This window comes from Vicia villosa, linkage group LG7 (assembly GCF_029867415.1).
Source record: "Vicia villosa cultivar HV-30 ecotype Madison, WI linkage group LG7, Vvil1.0, whole genome shotgun sequence".
Taxonomy (NCBI): Eukaryota; Viridiplantae; Streptophyta; class Magnoliopsida; order Fabales; family Fabaceae; genus Vicia; species Vicia villosa.
The window spans coordinates 114984374-115006106 of NC_081186.1; the positions used below are offsets into that span (position 1 = coordinate 114984374).

The 21733-nt window shown below is 34.5% G+C and overlaps 2 protein-coding genes across 2 annotated transcripts; one reads left to right on the forward strand and one right to left on the reverse strand.

The window, feature by feature from the left end:
* Window positions 1–1460: 1460 nt before the first annotated feature.
* LOC131620027 (uncharacterized) lies at window positions 1461–3877 on the reverse strand. The gene is made up of 2 exons (XM_058891053.1): window positions 3824–3877; window positions 1461–1892 (listed from the first exon to the last, which is right to left on the reverse strand). Exons 1-2 carry the CDS (start codon window positions 3875–3877, stop codon window positions 1461–1463), a joined length of 486 nt encoding a protein of 161 aa, XP_058747036.1.
* A 12850-nt stretch (window positions 3878–16727) lies between these two features.
* Window positions 16728–18825, forward strand: LOC131618338 (uncharacterized). Its single transcript, XM_058889581.1, has 6 exons — window positions 16728–16951; window positions 17070–17623; window positions 17701–17893; window positions 17981–18045; window positions 18123–18333; window positions 18412–18825. Exons 1-6 carry the CDS (start codon window positions 16787–16789, stop codon window positions 18781–18783), a joined length of 1560 nt encoding a protein of 519 aa, XP_058745564.1. The 5' UTR covers window positions 16728–16786; the 3' UTR covers window positions 18784–18825.
* The last annotated feature ends 2908 nt before the right edge of the window (window positions 18826–21733 follow it).

Below are 21733 nucleotides of genomic sequence, written 5' to 3' on the forward strand. Positions count from 1 at the left end.
TTATGCATTTAAAGTCCCACATATAATTATAAATTACATTTGACACTTTTTAACACATAAATTTAAGTGTCAAAATTAGGGGTGGCAAAATGGATAGATTTGATTGTTAATAGATTAATCAAAATAATTTATGGGTCAATAGTCATTTATCCCTTGAAATATAGGCGTGTTTTGATTTACCCCTCTTTAAACTTTTTTTAAAAAAACTTCCTTGAAATATTAAAATTCTAAGTCTTTTGCTCCCCAGATAAAAAAAATTACCCCTTGTAAAAGTTTTTTTTATTTACCACCTTGATTTTTACATGCTTATGGCCCAAAATTTTAGGTATTTAATTTTTTTTAAGGGGATAAGTCAAAACACGCCTATATTGCAGAGGGTAAATCATTAATAACCCATAATTCATTAGTCCATTAACAATTCACTAAAACTTCTTTAAAAATATCCAATCTCATCAATCCATTAACTATAAATTTCATTAGTTAACGTCATTTTAATGGATGAATCCATCCATCCAAAAAATTAATTTAAATTTATTCACTTATTATTTTAAATAATATTTTGTTAATAATTTTTTTACGATTTCAAAAATAAAATCGATATTTGGTAATTCTGAAAAAAAAAACACTTGTTTTCCTTTTGACAATTTCTCAATCCACCCCATGGAACTCTTAGACACCACATAAAATTCCAATTTTACCCCCAGCTTCCGTAGATGTACTTTCGGAAGCATCCTGAATTTGAAAAAAAATGTGTTTCCTACCGTAGATGCATTTACGGAAGGAGTATTCCGTAGTTGCATCTACGGAACAGTCTGCTATATTTTTAAATCATGTTCATTTCACTCCAAAACTCAATTTTGGTTATAATAATATTTTAAAATACAAATGTAAAACTAAAGAGACGCATTTTAAATACAATAGTAGTAAAAAAATATATCGTATAAATAATGTCGTTCATAATGTCAAATACATCATCAAATTAATTAACATAAGTAACATAGATACATACATACATACATCATCAAAGAAAATACAAACATAAAAATATACCACATGCATCACTATTGTGTGTGTCGGACATCATCCTGATGCTCTCCACCATGGCCTCCGCCTCTACATCCACCATGGCCTCTCCTTACTCTGCCTCTAGCGTCAAGTGCCCCACTAGTCATGGTACGATTTCTACGGTATAAAAATACCTCGTGTGCCAGCATAATCATAATATCTACCACACGCCTCTGCGCAGACCCCTCAGGAAATATACCATTTGCAATAGCTTCCAGTCCCGTGTCAGCTATCTCACGACACCGAGGAAGGATATCGTGAGTGTGGTCCATCTCATCCTGATGAGCCTGCAAAATCTCCTTGTGGGCTGGTCTAGGCGGATCTCCAGGTGCAGCGGGCAGCATGTACCGGTGTGACATCCTGTAGTACCAGGTGATGTATCCCTCGGTGCAGCTCTAGTCGCTCTCTGAACTCATCGCCCAAGCCTCCTCAGGAACCATGTGATGCTTCCAGTCTGCAAAGACCTCATCTAACTGCTGACGAGTCATTGTGACAGGAGAGGAGGCTATAGGGTTGCGAGGTATCGTCTGTGCGTAGCAAAACTGACGCATGACGTGCTCCGGAAGATATCGTACATGGATTCTCGAGTTGGCGGCCAACCATCCAAAATACAACGCTATCTCATCAAAGGGAATCGTCTCTAGGTGCTCAGCATAGCAGTCGTATCGTACGTCCTCGACAGCAATGCGATCAAGTGCGTACCTGTAAGGTAGAGGCTCCTGGTTCCCTCTGCGGGGGCTGAATCTACTGGCACGCGACATGAGCTCAGTGTAGGTCGACACCTCTCGCCAACCAGTAATGTTTGGAAAGTGCTGTAGTATCCAAGCCTGAAAGAAAAAACACGGTTATTTTAATTTACTATCACAAATATATAATAAGTAGAAGGGGATAAGATTGTTACCACTCCCAGTCTTAGTTTCAAAATGTATGGTGCTTCCGTAGATGCACCTACGAAAGTATCTTATTTTCAAAATGTATGGTGCTTCCGTAGATGCACCTACGAAATGCCCTAACGTTCATCTCTTCCGTAGGTGCATCTACGGAAGCCCCTGAAGCTTAGAAACACAACAATGGCGTAACTGCACCATTTAGTCACCCAAAAACCCCATTTTTTTGATTGATCGTCCAAAATAAACCACAAACAACACCTATATTGTCTCTAAACAATATCTCTAATCATATCCAATCATTTCTACACCCAAGAATCATATTCATTTCGATTTCAAAATACTTTAAAATAAGTCAAAATGTTGAAAATTTACCGGTTAAATAACGATTTGAAATTGATGGAATGTCTTGATACTTTATGTTGACAATGTAGGCCGAGTGTTTGAGATCTTGAGAGTGTTTGACATTTAGAGAGTTTGAGAGCTTGAGAGTGTTTGACGTTTAGAGAGTTTGAGAGATAAAAGTTTGAAATGAAGAGAATGAGGGAGGAGAAAGGTCTGATGCGAGTTATAACGTCAAACATTTCCGTAGATGCATCTACGGAAGTGTTCCGTATGTGCATCTATGGAATAAGACAATGTTACACAAAAAAGGGTGCTTCCGGAAGTGCATCTACGGAAGCACGAGGGCAATTTGGTCAATTCAGTGGTGCGTAAGAAGGCCATGAGGTGGGATGAGAAATTGTCTTCTTTTTAATTTTCAAGAAACATTAATTTTTTGTATCTCCGGGAATTTTTTTTTTTTGTATTTAAAAAAGGTTTTTTTCGTTTTCAAGGAAGAAATTGATTTTTTCGTATTTCGTGAAAAACTCGATTTTGTATTTTAGAAAAAATTGCATTTTCATATTTCCCAAAAACATGGTTTTCATATATTTGAAAAAAATCGTTTTTTTTTGTGTTACCAAAAAAACTTGATTTTCTATATTTTCGAAAAGAAACACGATTTTTCGCTTTCCCAAAAATCTAGGTTTTTCTTATTTACGAAAAAACACGTTTTTTTTGTTTTTCTGAAAAATTAAATTTTTTCCGTTTTTCTAATAAATTCGATTTTTCATATTTCCGAAAAACTCTATTTTTTGGTTTTTCTAAAAACTCAATTTAAATGTTTTTACGAGAAACTCGATTTTTTCAGTTTTCCGAAAACTCGTTTTTTCATATTTTTTAAAAAACTCAATTTGCCATTTTTCTGAAAAACTCGATTTTTTCCGTTTTATGAAAAACTAGTTTTTTCTGAAAAGTTTGATTTTTTTTCCATTTTTTTTTGTTTTTATGAAAAACTCGATTTTTTTCGTTTTAAAAAAAACTCTTTTTTTTTGTTTTTCTGATTTTTTGTTTTTTCGTTTTTCCCAAAAACACAATTTTTGGTATATTCGAAAAAAAGTCAATTTTTTCTTTGTGAAAAAAATATTTATTTTTTGAATGATGTAATGGATTTAAAATATGAGAAAAATAAATCATTGAATTGTTAAAATATGTTAAATGAATTGGACCAATCCATGTGTATAAATGGATGGATTTTGTCCATTCCGTTAACTTTCTTTTTTTATTTGGTAGATAGATTGGATGTATTTTCTAACGGATGAATTGAATGGATTTTATCTTAATGAATTCAATTTCCACCTCTATGAAAGAGTGTCAAGCATATTATCTTTCTCATTCATAAATTCATCCACCCAAACTTATTGACAAAAAGTTATCCACCCAAACTTGTTACCCACCACAAATCAAGAAACATCCGTCGGCATAAAGGAATTAATTTGTGACAAAATCTTGGTTAACATAATTAGAATCATCTTATTGAAGCCTAAAACCTTCAGCTGAACCATACCATCAGAAAACTTGAGTTTGGTGTCCATCATAGCCATCCTAGCTTACACACAAATCCAACATCATAAATAATAAATAAACTTGATATACGTGACATATTTTTTCATAAACAAGATACATGGATATTTTTTATAAACAAGATAGATACTCACTTTAAATATGACATCAATCAAACTGCAGAGAAGAAGATCAACCAAAAAGTATTGATAGTGCATAATTTCTAACATTATCACACGTTGATTTGAAGTTTATCCCATGGCTAGACGAGGAGCTTTTGAAGTATTATCCTTTATATACCATAATTTTATGATTTTTTCATCGACTAAAACCCTTGGAGAAGTCAAATTTGAAAACTCTTCCCCTTGTCTCCAACACAAACAAGATCTTCACCGACAGTAAATGGGCCGCTGTCTTCCACACCACCAAAATCTTCACCGAGCATAAATGAGTTTTAGGTAGGAAACTTCAATGATTCATGCAGTACAGTTTTGTTCCATTCCTTCATCCAACTTTCATCAATATTATGAATAGAATATTCTGTTTCATACAAGGGTTCATGCTTGGTCACTGAAAAACAGAGCAGTCATAAGTCAATAATCTTTATGAAGAAATAAATTGCAACTCTAATTTTCTAATTTAAAACAAGAGGTACACACAACATTAGCTAAGTTAGAGTATACTATGTTTTTGTTATCACATATTAAATCAAATAAGTATGGTATAGACTTTAACAGACTATAGTTCTCACAATATATTTTGTGATTATAACTCTAAGCATTCAGAATTTTGTGAGGGAAACTCTAAGCATTCAGATAGGCTTTGGCACCGGATCATCCCTGTGTCCCGCAGGAAGTGGCACAACAGATCTTGTATCGCCCGTCATTGGCACAGACACAGGAGTAGAAGTAGAAGTAGTGCCACGACGACGTATGCTAAGGGTTGGCATCTGTGAGGAACCCTCAGCTTCATCCCGGGACATCCGTGAAGTAGTAGTTGACGAGGAAGGCCCCTCAACTAGGACAGGTGTAGAATGCCAGGCTGGAGCGGGTGTATCAACTGAAACAGCAGCTGAGAGCCCCTCAACTGGGAAAAATGTAGAAGGTCCGACTCGAGCGGGTGTATCAACTGGAACAGTAGCTAATAGCTCCTCAACTGGGATAGATGTAGAAGGCCCGACTGGAGCGGGTGTATCAGGTGGAACAATAGCTCCATTAGTCACCTGTGATAATACACGCGTCTGTTCACGACGTACGGATGAGTTCTGTGCAATCCTCCCATGTATATCTTTATTCGGCCCGTGAGTCATTATGTCTGCATTGTGATAACATCTACTTATCTAATAGGTATCTATACATGAACAATAATTTATAAATAAACAAGAAATTAAAAAAAAACTCTTTCCGTAGATGCACCTACAGAAGCATCTTAGTTTCAAAATGTATGGTGCTTCCGTAGATGCACCTACGAAAGCATCTTATTTTTAAAATGTATGGTGCTTCCGTAGGTGCACCTATGAAATGCCCTAACGTTCTTCTCTTTCGTAGGTGCATCTACGGAAGCCCCTGAAGCTTAGAAACGCAACAGTGGCGTAACTGCACCGTTTAGTCACCCCAAAACCCCATTTTTTGATTGATCGTCCAAAATAAACCACAAACAACACCTACATTGTCTCTAAACAATATCTCTAATCCTATCCAATCATTTCTACACCAAAAAATCATATTCAATTCGATTTCAAAATACTTTAAAATAAGTCAAAATGTTGAAAATTTACCGGTTAAATAACGATTTGAACTTGATGGAATGTCTTGATACTTTATGTTGACAATGTAGGCCGAGTGTTTGACGTTTAGAGAGTTTGAGAGATAGAAGTTTGGAATGAAGAGAATGAGGGAGGAGAAAGGTCTGGCGCGAATTATAACGTCAAACATTTACGTAGATGCTTCTACGGAAGTGCTCCGTATGTGCATCTACGGCATAAGACAATGTTACACAAAAAGGTGCTTCTGGAAGTGCATCTACGGAAGCACGAGGGCAATTTGGTCAATTCAGTGGTGCGTAAGAAGGCCATGAGGTGGGATGAGAAATTGTCTTCTTTTTTATTTTCAAGAAAAATTAAATTTTTGTATCTGCGGGAATTTTTTTTGTGTATTTAAAAAAACGTTTTTTTCGTTTTCAAGGAAAAAATTGATTTTTTTTCGTATTTCGTGAAAAACTCGATTTTTTGTATTTTCGAAAAAATTGAATTTTCATATTTCCCAAAAACATGGTTTTCATATATTTGAAAAAAATTGAATTTTTTGTGTTACCAAAAAAACTTGATTTTCTATATTTTCGAAAAAAAAACACGATTTTTCGCATGATTTTTTCGTATTTTTGAAAACTCAATTTATTTTTGTATTTCCAAAAAAACTTGATTTTTTCGCTTTCCCAAAAATCTAGTTTTTTCTTATTTACGAAAAAACACGTTTTTTTTTGTTTTTCTGAAAAACTAATTTTTTTCCGTTTTTCTAATAAACTTGATTTTTCATATTTCCTAAAAAACTCTGTTTTTTTGGTTTTTCTAAAAACTCAATTTAATCGTTTTTACGAGAAACTCGATTTTTTCAGTTTTCCGAAAACTCGATTTTTCATATTTTTTAAAAAACTCCATTTGCCATTTTTCTGAAAAAATCGATTTTTTTCCGTTTTATGAAAAACTAGTTTTTTTTCATTTTTCTGGAAAATTTGATTTTTTCCCCCTTGTTTTGTTTTTTTGAAAAACTCGATTTTGTTTTTCTGAAAAACTCGTTTATTTTCCGTTTTCCTAAAAACATTTTTTTTGTTTTTCCAAAAAAAATCATTTTTTCCATTTTTCGAAAAAACGTTTTTTTAATATTTTCGAAAAACTAGATTTTTTGTTTTTCATTTTTCCCAAAAACACAATTTTTTGTATATTCGAAAAAAAGTCAATTTTTTATTTGTGTAAAAAAATATTTATTTTTAAATGATGTAATGGATTTAAAATATGAGAAAAATAATTCATTGAATTATTAAAATATGTTGGATGAATTGGACCAATCCATGTGTATAAATGGATGGATTTTGTCCATTCCGTTAACTTTCTTTTTTTATTTGGTAGATAGATTGGATGAATTTTTTAATGGATGGATTGAATGAATTTTATCTTAATGAATTCAATTTCCACCTCTATGAAAGAATGTCAAGCATATTATCTTTTTCGTTCATAAATTCATCCACCCAAACTTATTGACAAAAAGTTATCCACCCAAACTTGTTACCCATCACAAATCAAGAAACATTTGCGGCATAAAGGAATTAATTTGTGACAAAATCTTGGTTAACATAATTAGAATCATCTTATTGAAGCCTAAAACCTTCAGCTGAACCATACCATCATAGCCATCCTAGCCTACACACAAATCCAACATCATAGATAATAAATAAACTTCATATACGTTGATATTTTTTATAGACAAGATAGATACTCACTTTAAATATGACATCAATCAAACTGCAGAGAAGAAGATCAACCAAAAAGTTTTGATAGTGCATAATTTCTAACATTATCACACGTTGATTTGAAGTTTATCCCATGGCTAAACGAGGAGCTTTTGAAGTATTATCCTTATATACCATAATTTTATGATTTTTTCATCGACTAAAACCTTTGGAGAAGTCAAATTTGAAAACTCTTCCCCTTGTCTCCAACACAAACAAGATCTTCACCAACAGGAAATGGGCCGCTGTCTTCCACACCACCAAAATCTTCACCGAGCATAAATGAGTTTTAGGTAGGAAACTTCAATGATTCATGCAGTACAGTTTTGTTCTACTCCTTCATCCAACTTTCATCAATATTATGAATAGAATATTCTGTTTCATATAAGGGTTTATGCTTGGTCACTGAAAAACAGAGCAGTCATAAGTCAATAATCTTTATGAAGAAATAAATTGCAACTCTAATTTTCTAATTTAAAACAAGAGGTACTCACAGCATTAACTAAGTTAAAGTATCCTATGTTTTTGTTATCACATATTAAATCAAATAAGTATGGTATAGACTTTAACAGACTATAGTTCTCACAATATATTTTGTGATTATAACTCTAAGCATTCAGAATTTTGTGAGGGAAAAAATTAATTATGAGGTAAAATCTCATTTATACCCCTAAATATGCAAAAAGAAAGAATATGTATACCATGCAAGGCCCACTACACATCAAGTATACAACAGTGTAACCGTAAGTTAGTAAAATGTCAATGGTACAAGGATGGAAAAACAAAACACCTTTTTTTTGTTTTTCTAAAAAACTTGATTTTTTTTTCTCGAAAAACTCAACTTTTTTGTTTTTTTGAAAAATTCAATTTTTTTCAATTTTCTGAAAAACTCGATTTTCCCATTTTCTCAAAAAATTTGATTTTTTTTCCAAAAAACTCGATTTTTTTTGTTTTTCCAAAAACGCAATTCTTTTCGTTTTTAAGAAAAACTCGATATTTCATATTTTCGAAAAAACTTGATTTTTTTTTGTTTTTCGAAAAACTCAATTATTTTGTTTTTTCGAAAAAACTCGATTTTTTTTATATTCGAAAAATTCAATTTTTTATTTTCTAAAAAAAACTCTAATTTAATGGATTTAAAGTATATGATGAAAATAATCTACTAGATTATTAAAATATGTTGGATGAATTAGATCAATTCATGTATATAAATGGATGAAATTTATGTCATCTGTTAATTTTTTTTTATTTGGTGAATGAATTGGATTGATTTTGTCTTAATAAATTCAAGGCTTAAATACACTTTTCGTCCCTGTAAGTTAGCGTGTTTTTGATTTTCGTCTCTGTAAGTTATTTTTTTAGGTTTTAGTCCCTATATCTTACTTTTTGCTTGAGGTTTAGTCCCTAAAGCCAAAATCTGCAGGAAAATCTGCAGGTTACCTGCGGATTTTTTTGTGAAATTTCCTACGGATTTTGATTTTAGGGACTAAAACGAACGCGAAACTGAAATATAAGGACTAAAATCCAAAAAAAATAACTTACAGGGACGAAAATCAAAAACACGCTAACTTACAAGGACGAAAAGTATATTTAAGCCTAAATTCAATTGTTAGCTCTAGTCAAAATATCATTTCTTTTATTAGAATCTCCAACTACACGAGATCTTTTTATGAGCAAAAAGTTGTTTGGGGCTAATTTTGATTGTTATGAGATTATTTGTAACAGTCATTTATGAGTTTCTGGTGTTTGCTGGTTGATGTCTGATCGTTCGAGTTTTAGGATTATTTTGTCCTTCCACTGCAAAAATGTACCACATCAATAAAAACTGAAGTGATTAAATAAAATATATTTTGAAATTTCCTTGTTAAATTTACCGAATTTACAATTATAGGTACCAAAATTTAAGTGACCATATTTTCAAGGAAATTGTATTAATAAAATCAAATATTTATTGAAAAACTCAAAAGAAGCAAGCACATAGCTAGGAAAACTAGTTGAATCTTAAAGTAATATTAATTTTCTATATGTAAATATATTATAATATAGTTTTCTTAATAATGTTGGCCTATATTTGAAGTAATTGAGCAGTTAGGAGTAACACCTACTGAAAAATTGTGGTCTACATTTTGGTGCCTTTCCGTCCTGGCAACATGCTAGTGCCTTATTTATTAATTAAGAATAAATGAAACATGGTCCAAGTATAAGTGTATCATGTAGGCCAGCCTAAATAAAGGTTATACCTCACAAAATTTTAAATGAAAAGTTTAATAAAACTCAATTTAATTATAAGTATATTATAGTGATAATTTATTTATTAATATATATTCGTAAAGGGTAAGTTTCAATTTTTTTTACATGAGTTTAATCTTTGTTTTTACAAAATTTTATTATAATTTTTATTTTAAAATATAATTGTTGGGATATCTTTTGAATGATTTTAATTTCATATTTTACCCTCAATTACTCTCTTTAATTCTAAGTCTCATTCTTTCATCTCCACACTCAATCACTCAATTATTCACCAACCTTATGATTTCAAGTTCTAACATTTTACATCAAGAGTCTGGTTCGATGCATCAAACACCTAGTGTACAATCATGACTTTTGTCTCCAATAAAAAATTTCCTACAAATCTATCTATCCTTGATACGAAGGATTACGATAAATGGTGCAAACAAATGAAGGTGTTGTTTGACTACCAAGATGTCCTTGAAGTGATCAAGAACGATGTGAATTCTCTTGTTGAAGGTGCAAATGTTGCACAACGAGCATCACAGAATGAAGAAAAGAAAAAAGATTTCAAGGTGCTTGTGAGATAGTGGATCGAACTCTAGTATGGTCGAAGGGTAGCTTCTTGCTTCGACAAGATTAAGCATGAAGTCGAAGGTTGTTCACATGCTGGTGTCGAAGATGCTAGGGTTGTTAGCATGTTAAATTTGGTTTTGGTGTTTAAACTCTAATTTGTTAAGTTAGCTTATATATTAAGTTAGATTGTGTAATGGGCCTTATGGAAAAAGCCCATTAGTTAGTATGTTAGGTTTTATTATAAATAGCATACTAGTCTCTCTTCATTGCACACTGCAAATCCTAATTTAGGGTGAGAGAGGTTATTTGTTATTCTTGTAAACTTGTAATCTTGTTTTCTAAGAGAAAATAAAAGAATAGCAGTTATAACCAATTCTTGTGTACTTCTTCTTCCTTAGTCTTTATTCTTCCCTTGTTTTATACTTTGTTCTTAGCATTGAATTTACAACAGTGCTGTTTTTAATCCATCAATGTGTTGATACGGATAATTTCGGGAAGAGTCTTCTTGGTGTAATATTTGTTGTAAATAGATCGCATTAATGTTGCTCTAGGGCATTTTCTTATTTGTTTACTTAACATTGTATTTACCTATTATAGTATTGCTTTAGTTTTTCGAGTTTGTTTCTTTGGGAATTTGTTGATGTCTAAGGTTATGTGTAGTAGTTTTGTTGGACGTTTCTGGGGACTGTATGGGCCAAAGGTCGATATCACTTTCTTATCCCCAAGTTTAACCTTGGTTTAAGGGCGATGTAATGGGGACTCACCTCTGCCTCTGGAGTGGCTAGTTATCACTACGCCAAATTTAAGCTGTAGCAGCGCAGCTACTAAAGCGCTTTTAGCAAAAGCGCTCTCGTAGGGCTCGCTAAAAACAAAATTAATAAACAAGGGAAAATGATGCAAAAAAAGCGCTCTGGTAGGGGGGGTTATGAGAGCGCTTTCAAAAAGCGCTCTGGTAGGGGGGGGGGGGTATGAGAGCGCTTTTAAAAAGCGCTCTGGTAGGGGGGTTATGAAAGCGCTTTTAAAAGCGCTCTTATAGGGTGGGTGCTACGAAAGCGCTTTTGGGATAAAAGCGCTCTAGTAGGGGGTGTTATTAAAGCGCTTTTGAAAAGCGCTCTGGTAGCCCATTTAAAAAATTATATATTTTACAAACACACGCGTTTTGTTTCAGATCCAAAACACGCGAACCTTCTTCTTCCTTTCGTTGCTCCGCCGTCCTCACTCCCTCTCCAGCCTTCAACCGACTCCGCCGCCGCCTTCCTCACTCCATCGCCACCCTTCAACCGTCTCTTCTCTGTTCAGGTTAGGGTTTTGTGCCGGAAATTTTCCTTTTTTTCATTGTTTGCTTTCAAAAATACAAAATTTTATTTAGGGTTATAGTTAATATTATTGGGGCTTTTTTAATTTATCAGTGATTTAGGTTTTATCAGTGTGATTTAGAGTATTGAAGACAAAGTTTGTTAGGTTTTTATCAGTGATTTTGAGTATTGAAGACATGTATCAAGTAAGTAGAAGATGTTATTGATAATGAGACCTACAAGGGATTATATTTATTAGTGTGATTTAGAGTATTGAAGACAAAGTTTGTTAGGTTTTTATGCAGAAAAAAAAAACTCAAGTAATTTGTTTTTGGAATAAAAGTTTCATTAGATCCGTGAAGTTAGTATTTACATCTATAGATGTATTATCTATAGTTTTATACACTTTTTAATTTAGTATGAATTGATTTAAAGGGCCTCCAGCATTGATCGCTTTTTACATGATCTTTTCTGGACATAAAGCATAGGACTTTTTGTTTTATTAGCCACTATTACGAGTTCCAATGTGGAACGTGTTGAGAACATTCATTTCTAGGGAACTTTTGAACTCTTTTAGCTTTCACATTCTAATTTTTTTTCTTCAATATAATGTATCTGGAAATTAACATTCTACTTTTAACTAGCCATAGATGACAATCATAAAATAAACTGAGCTATTAAACTTTTATAAATGACAAACTAATCATTTTAAATGACAATCTGAGCTATTAAACTTTTATAAAGCGCTTTTGTTAGGTTTTTATCAGTGATTTAGAGTATTGAAGACATGTATCAAGTAAGTAGAAGATGTTATTGAGAATGAGACCTACAAGGGATATCTGTTTCATCAACTTTTACATGATTCAAGATTTTCTATATGTAGTTAGTAATAATCACGTTTTTCTATTGTAGGTTGAGCTTCAAACAGTGGATGGACTGGTAAAGGATAGAACACAATGTGCCCCTGCCGATTATGTTCCACAGAATATGAATCAAGTAATTGTACCCCGAAGTCTTCTGTGGCAGGATCCTTCGGGGTACAGTTATTTGATTCATATTCTGTGACACAATACAACTTGGATAGAAATGAGGCGATGCAGGTTAAGTCCAACAAAACCTTCAAATTTCTAGTCCAACAACCCCTTCTCATGATTGCAACATTTATTGATTGAGTAAACATACACCCCTAGCTTACACCAACACCGTAATTTTCTACATACAAGGTATACAATTCATTTTTTATTAATTTATTCTATCTTAATTTCTGTGCACAAGTATCTATCTGTGTTAAAATATACGGTGTAATATACAAGTGTAGGAAAATAAGTGTAGATATAGCATAGCTCAAAGATGAAGGAAAACACTGAAGGGTAAGTAGTAGTAACTAGTTGTCATGTATTATTTGTCATAGAAATTAATATTCAACTTTTATTTGTGTCTAATTTTTCCTGTCAATTGGTTGTGAACTTTACATTAATTGTTGTTGCAGAGAAACTTCTTATATTGCTAAGAGATAGTAGAAAGCTCACAAGGATACTGGGCTCTTTTGATCAATTTGGTAACAACTTCTCAAATTCTGTAATTGTTTGACATGCTGTTGGTTGAGTTTCTAATAGTGTTCCTGTCAATAACATGTAGCTAATGTTGTTCTTGAGGGTGTCTGTGACAGGATTATTGTTAGTGATCTATATTGCTTTATCCCTCTGGGCTATATGACGTGGCTGTGTTAAATTTAAGGTAAACTTTATGTACAAAATTTGTTGAACTAATTTACAATAAATGATATATTTAATTTGATTATTCTTTTTACACGACATATATATATATATATATATATATATATATATATATATATATATATATATATATATATATATATATATATATATATATATATACTCGTTCTACTCTTTACCTTCTTATTTTAGAGCCTTTATATAATAATAATTTTATTTTGATTATATTATTTTTATTTTGCAGATTGTGAAGATTTTCAGTCATTTGAAGATGTTCAGACTTTGCAGGACTAGGACCGATTTAGTTGATTTAGTTGTTTAGGGATGATTTTCTTATTGTTATAATGTCATGTGAATTGGTTTAGTTGTTTTCATGTTAGAAATATGTGAATCGGTGTATATATATTTTGGATTAATTACAATGGTATAATTATAATGCATGTTTAGTATATAATCGAAATCGCTTCTTTGTTGAAATAATGAGATTACTGAAATAATGGGATTACGATTGTAAATTATAGGTTTATGGGATAACAATGGTAAATTACAGGTTCATGAAAGAATGCTGCCATAAATGCAGGTTTAGAAATTATAAAAATAATAGGTTTATAAAAAAAAAGCATAAAAAATAAAATAAAAAACGCAACCTACGAAAGCGCTTTTGGAAAAGCGCTCTTATAGGGGGGGCTATCAGAGCGCTTTTTCCAGAAAAAACGCTCTAATAGGGGGGGATACCAGAGCGCTTTTTCCAGAAAAGGGCTCTTATAGGAGGGGTCTACCAGAGCGCTTTTGTTACCTACGCCAGCGCTGGCTTTCACAGCGCTTTAAAGCGCTTTTAAAGCCCAAAATAAGCGCTTTCGTAGGCCTTCCGTGTTGTAGTGTATAAATAGTGGAGAGGGACTAGATTATCTTTTTTGGTTTGTTGTTTTTGTATATGTGATTTTGTTGTGGGGTTTTGATTGATACGGTCATACATTTGCAGAGTTTGCGACAACGCCTCTAATTTGTTTTCTGTGGGTTTCATTGCTTTAGTCTCACACATGTGGCATTTGAGACAACACGCCTAATTTGTGCATATCATTTAGAATCATAAAGAAGAGAATTTAGTGAAACTATATTCATTTATTTTGAAAAAGATAGTACTACATGAGTATAAGGTAATGGAAGATCTACCTTTTCTAGGTGCTTATTGAAGAGGCTACATTGATCTCCGTTGACTTCTCTTTGTCTTTCTTTTTTTGACAGTGTTTCAAGGCTTTATTTATCCTTCGTGCTCCAGACAAGTGGACGTAGATTGTTACTGACTCATAATGGATACTGTGATACTTTAATTTGAGGTGGACCAGAGAGGCCACCACATCCAACATTGTTAGGAAAGGTCTTTCTATGATGCAATTGTAAACCCTTTTACATGGAATCACTGGGAATTTCATGTCCACCGCCCTGGTATCTCTCCCTTCTTCCAAGGTCACCATCGACCTTATATATCCCCAAGTTCGAATTACAGTGTTGTTGAAGGCGTGTAGGTCAGATCTCTTGTACGAAGATATCTTCTCTCTTTTTAGTCCAAGCTTATAAAAATTTATGCATACATAAGGTCACACGAGCTTCCCACATCGATGATGATCCTGGACTTATCAAGATTGATCATTGTTGACCTAACAAGATACCATTTTTCATGCTAAGAAAATATTCTTTTCTTCCACAACCTTCACAATAGTAGAAGAACCTGAAAGCACAATATCATTATGGAAATTCTATAGTGACCATGCAATTGAGTTCGATATCATAAAAGAGAACCCCTAATCCAAGATACACCTTCTAGTGGAATAAACATCTAGAAAAAAATACTAAAGATCCATAGGAAGAACAAAAAAAACATCCCCAAACATCTAAAAACCCTATACTAGATGGACCTTTTCATCCTATAGGTCACAAATATATGAAAAGTTGAATCTAGTGCCCTACACATTGGACAAGAAAATTCTTTGAGATTCAGTAGGATCCTTCGTATAAGCATGTTCTCTATGGTAGGAACCTTATTTTGAAGAAGTTTTCAAGAGAACACAACCACTTTAGAAGGGGGTCTAACTACCCTAAATGAGAGGAAGAACCAAGTCCACATGATTAATCTAAAGATCACATAGAAAATCATTCTCAAGGAGGTCAGAATATGCCGCAATAATTGAAAAAATAGTGTCCTTAGAATGATGCCACCACCGGTTATCAATATCCAAAGAATAGGAAGTTGACAATCATCTCATGTTCACTGTCAAAAAGAAATTTTTTCCTCCACCTCAGATCCCAAAACAAAGTCCCATTCTCAACACGCTACTCTTTCATATGGGTCGAGCCTACTAATTAGAGATAGTAAAGAGCCTAGGGAACCTGGATCTGAGAGAAGTGGTCTCAGTCCAAGAATCATTCCAGAAAGAACTAAGAAGGCCAGTTTCCATTTTCTTATGAAGGTTGGCCACAAACTCAACGATAAGACTCCTTAGTTTTGAACTCAAGGAGGGACACACCTTCCCACCAAGAAGATGTCGAATGAAAGATGGAAGACATACCTTCCATAAAGGAGGAAATAGTAAGGACACTATATCTTGCAAATAAATATCACACGTAAGAGCCAATGCACTCGAGATAAGTTGTCAGTGTCACTTGTTCAGAAGGGCCAAATTAACCAAACAAAAATCCGGAATACCAAGACCATCTTTCTTCTTATGTTTACAAACATTAGTCCACTTGACGCAAGAGATCTTAGATACACCTATAATTTTGATCTCTAATTTTACCTCATTCACGAAACTAAAATTTCTATTTTAAATTTAAGGGTTAAATATGTTTGTTGTCCCTATAAATATCTCAAATTTGACTTTTAATCCCAATAAAAAATGTCATATTTTAGTCCTTATAAAATTATTTTTGCGTGACGTTTTAGTCCTTCTACAGAGACTAAAACTACATGCATAAATAATTTTGTAGAGACTAAAACATAATTTTTTATAAGGACTAAAAGTCAAATTTGATAATTTTGTAAGGACCAAAAACATATTTAATCCTAAATTTAAATATTGTTGGTCTCCTTCTAACTTTTTTGCACTGAAAAACTGATGACATATCAATTTGTATTCACATGTCTCTTATATTTTCCATCTCTTAACTTCTAGAAGATGATTAGATACGTTTCACAAATGAAAAATTCATTTAAAAATGAACTTGTCATTATTTTGAAGTGAAAAAAATACGAGGAGAATAAAATTGTTTAAATTTAAAAGTGTAATTAAATTTAAATTTTATCAAACACTACAAATTCAAAAAATTAACTTATTTGATATCAATTATCAATTAGTTTATTAACTAGACCTAAATTGTTTTGAATAAGTCACCTCTATAGACTAGACTCACTCACCTAAACTTAGTGGACTTAAACTAAGAACAATAAAACTTTAACAATAGAGGGACCATATTCATTTTACATCCATTGCTCCTCTCTCTTTCAACACCCTTTATTTTATATAGTTTTCGAGTTTCTCATGCATGTATATAAGTCTCTCATAGATAATAACAGCACCACACAAGACTTAAGCCAGATTTATTGATCTCAAACATGAACAAGTACAATAAAACATATCTGAAACTATTTCGAAGAGGTTCCAAATCTAATCATAAGAAGAGATTCTCCAAGGAAGCAAAAGTTGCAGCAGTTACCTCCACTGTGGTTGCTCTTTTATGCTTAGTAGCAGCTTTTTGTTATTTTGCACCTTCCAATAATGTGAGTTTTCATGCATAATCATATAGCATGCAATTTTGGAAAACAAAATATCATTCTTCTTGCACTGTTTATAAAACTGTATTTTAACAAGAAACTAATTTGGCAATTATTTTTTAAGTATATATTTTCAGGTGATTTTGTTCGAAATCAAAACCCTTCATCCATCCACACAAACACACACAAAGAACAAGAGTATCCACTTAGATGCACCAAAGGGAACAAGACTGAGAAACAAACATGTCCAAGAGACTACTATCCTACAAAACATAACCCAACCAATCAAAATAGCCATGTTTGTCCCTCATACTTTAGATGGATCCATGAAGATCTAAAGCCATGGAAAGATAAAGGGATCACAAGAGAAATGCTGGAAGGAGGAAGAAGAACTGCAAACTTTAAGGCTGTGATTGTGGACGGAAAACTATATGTGGAGAAGTATATGAAGTCTTTTCACACAAGAGATGTGTTCACTTTGTGGAGTATTGTGCAACTGTTAAGATTGTATCCTGGCAAGTTACCGGATTTAGAACTAATGTTCGATTGTGAAGATAGGCCTGTTATTCGGTCCGATGAGTTTCAAGGCCCAAATGCTTCACCTCCGCCTTTGTTTGGATATTGTTCTGATCAATGGAGTTTGGATATCGTTTTTCCTGATTGGTCTTTTTGGGGATGGTAAGTGCGAAATTAACTTCACTTCTTCCTTAATTATATTTTAAAGCAATGTTTAAGTAATAATAATATTTGAATAGGGCTGAGATAAATATAAAGCCATGGAATGGAATCATGAAAGATATAAAAGAAGGGAACAAAAGGACTAAGTGGAAGGATAGAGTACCTTATGCTTATTGGAAAGGGAACCCTACAGTTGCTGCAACTAGGAATGATCTTCTGACATGCAATGTTACATCAGAAAATGATTGGAAGAATCACATATATATACAAGTATTTTTCAATCAGTTTTTTCAATATGTTTTTCTTCCAATTCAAATCAAAGGAATATTAACTCATTGTATTTATGTTTGTGTCAAGGATTGGGCTAAAGAAACCAATGAAGGTTACAAAGAATCCAACTTAGCAAACCAATGTACCCATAGGTAATGTAAATATATCTTTTGCTAAAGACTCATTGTTAGTTTAACTGAATGTTGTGTGCATTGATGGTTTTGTATAGGTACAAGATATACATAGAAGGAATTGCTTGGTCTGTGAGTGAAAAATACATTTTGGCATGTGATTCCATGACATTATATGTAAGACCCAATTACTATGATTTTTTCATGAGAGGCATGGTTCCATTACAACACTATTGGCCCATTAGAGACAATACTAAATGCACCTCCCTTAAGTTTGCTGTGGAATGGGGCAACAACCATTCTGATAAGGTATTTCTTTCATTTGTTAAGTATATGCCATAATAAATCAACATCAAATATTAATATTTCCTATAATTTACCTATTAGGCACAAGCAATAGGAAAAGCTGCTAGCAAATTCATGCAAGAGGACTTAGCCATGAACAATATATATGATTACATGTTCCATCTTCTTAATGGATATGCAAAGCTTTTGAGATTCAAACCAACTATACCTCAAGGAGCTGAGGAACTTTGCTCAGAAACAATGGCATGTGATTATGATGGTACACATAGGAAGTTTATGGAAGAGTCAATGGTGATGTCTCCTAGTGATTCAAATCCATGCACCATTCTTCCTCCATATGATTCTTTGACCATACAAGAAATTTTAGAGAGAAAAGCTAATTCAACAAGACAAGTAGAAGTTTGGGAAGATGAATATTGGCAGAATAGAAATAATGGACATAGTATTGCCTAAGTTGTTAATTTTCTTTTCGAATAAGTTTTTTTTGGTATTACTTTATAGTGTCTAATTTATAAAATTTCATGTTTTAAATCCTTAAAGATAATTAGATAGAAACTAAAAACAAAATTAAAGATAATTATAACAACTAAAACACAAATTTTTAATAAAGACAAGTTTTTGAATAAAAAAGGAAAAATAGAGAAAGAGAATATGGAAAAAATAACCTTTACTCATCAAAAAATTAACAAAATTTATATTTGGACATGTCTAACATATTCTTCATAAAATTTTCAAAAGGACAAATAGGATGAGAGTACCACCATATTCATTATCAACAACAAGAAATTCACATGGGCTAATCTATTTGTCTAAATATGGTCCTTTATGAAAATATGAGTTATCTTGAATACTGATAAACATATTGTTTTGGATTAGTCCAATCTTTAGAATTGTTCCAATCCACTTTTATTTGTAGATCTGGCTCAATAAGCATTGGCCCATACACTCGGGCAAACAGAGACTTCCCTCTTGCCCGCCTACCGAGCACGCACGAACGATGACTATCTCGCAATAAAGGATCATCTGAGTACTTTGATACTCCCATCCTCGCCAACGGCTAGTTCGTTCTGCCCGGATGGACAAGGACTAATATAACCGTCACCTACATTTTGGACCTTGGAATCGCGCCCAGCCCAAAACATCGTGACCAATAACCACGCACTAAGGAGAACATTATAAATAGCCCTCACCACCAAGAGGGTAAGGTATTGCATCTCTCTCTCAAACTTATACTTTCTGTTGTACAGTTGCTCCTGTTCTTACTTTGGCATCGGAATGCCTTGCAGGTACAACCCCTTTTTTTCCTCAACCATCATCGAAAATCACGCCGTTCTAGCTGACCCATCGATTATGACCTGTAAAGATCAGTGACGCCGTTTGTGGGAACTCCGGCTTCCCCGTTTCTATTTCTTTCATCTTCTTGATCGTTTCTTTCACATCAAAGAACTCAGAAACCAAAGATTTTTCATTACCCTATTCAATGGCCAGCAACAACGAGAATCTTTTTACTCACAACACTGTCCTCAATCTGATTAACAAGACTGTTGTTGACCAAATTGCGCCGCCTCTAGACGGTAACAACATGCACCTCCAGGATGGCCATACCGCATCTTCCTCCTCAAATGATATAGGTGACACCACCATTTGCCGTCATAGGACTACTAGCGGCAAGAACCATCATGATTTTGTCCTCGATGACATCCCTTTGGACGCAGCACCGCCCAATGCTGATCCGACCATGACTGCCATATTAACAGAATTGGGGCATTAGAAAAGAAGCCTTGGCGACCGGGAAGCGCCACCACTCTCCTCCCCGGCGTGAACCTCGATCTACCCTTGCCAAGAAAAGCAAGGAGAACCATCGTTCTCACCGGCACACTCCATCACCCCGACCAAAGGGGCGCGCTAGAACGCCTTCCCCTCGACCATCATACCGTCCTCGGCATAGAAGGCAGAGCTACACTCCTTCCCCGTCACCTAGTTAGAGTTATGAGGAAGAGGAACATCGCGCCCCCTGTCCAAATCTATTATGGAGACACCCCTGCCCATCGGGATGGAGAAACCTCATCTTCTGGGTGCCTATGATGGCATGACAGACCTAGATGAGCATATTGAAAATATTAACGCTCTTCTTGACTACAATAGAGTCCATGGAGCGATAAAGTGCAGGGTGTTCCTGATGACACTTCTCAAAGGAGGAATAGTTTGGTACAAGAGCCTACCAGATGAGTCTATCACTTCCTAGAAGGGTCTCGGCCGACTGTTTCCACGACATTTTACTGCCTCACGCTGACACCCCAATTCTAAATCCACCTTGGAGGCCATCATCCGAGGCAAGGACGAGTCGCTCATGGCCTATATTGAAAGATTCAACAAAGAGGTTGTGCAGGTGTCAACCTCCAATGATATGATGAAATACTTGCTAGAGCAAGGTCTCCGTCATTGTTCTGACTTTGCTAAGGATGTGGGCATAGAGACGTCCGCCACGCTCGATGCTTTCCTCCCTAAGGCTCAAGCTTATATTCAGTATGAAGAAAAAGAAGCTGCTCACACAACTCGAGACTCTAGGCATCAAGAGAATGCCAAGAACGCGAAGCAAGAAGAGAGATCTCGCCGAAGATTCGAGAAGAAGAGGGAGGACAGATCCTGCGTTGCCTAGGACTATAAAGGTCCTCCAGGAAAGTTCCACGACTACACCCTGCTAAATTCCTCCCGCGGTCGCATTCTAACGGAGTACGTCATTTCAGAATTCAAGACAACCGAGGTACGCTTCCCTAAGCAACTTCCTGCTCGACCCAATGTCGATAAATCTAGATATTGCCGGTTCCATAAGAGCCACGAGCATAACACGGAGGACTATATTCATCTAAAATATGCGATTGAGATACTCATTTGGGAGGGGCACCTTAAGAAGTAAGCCAAGAAGAAAGAAGCTCCCCAAGAAACGAAGACCATCGCTAAGGAGAAACCCTCGTTCAACGATGCTCTTGCTCTTCAGGTCACCATGAGTATTACACGACTGGAGGATTTCAACATCCCCGACTGGGCGGATGTTCCTACATATTTCTCATCCCACAACCCTTGGGAGTCATTTCTATCCGCAATGGTTATCTCTGGCGGAGAATTCAACAAATTGACGGTCGGCTCGATAAAACGTAAATTCGAGGGGTCCACCTAAGAGAGCTCGGGAAAAATTGCTACGCTGGACCAGGCTTGGGGAAGTTCAGATCTGATTTCCTTCTACAAGGAGGAACTCCCCAGGGGATCTCCCAATGCTACCATTCCCTTGCTCGTCAGGGTCAGGATGGCAAACTTTGACGTTTGTCGCATCTTGGTCAATCAGGGCAGCTCAATAGATATTATGTACTCACAACTATTCGCCACCCTGCAGTTGGACGAGATC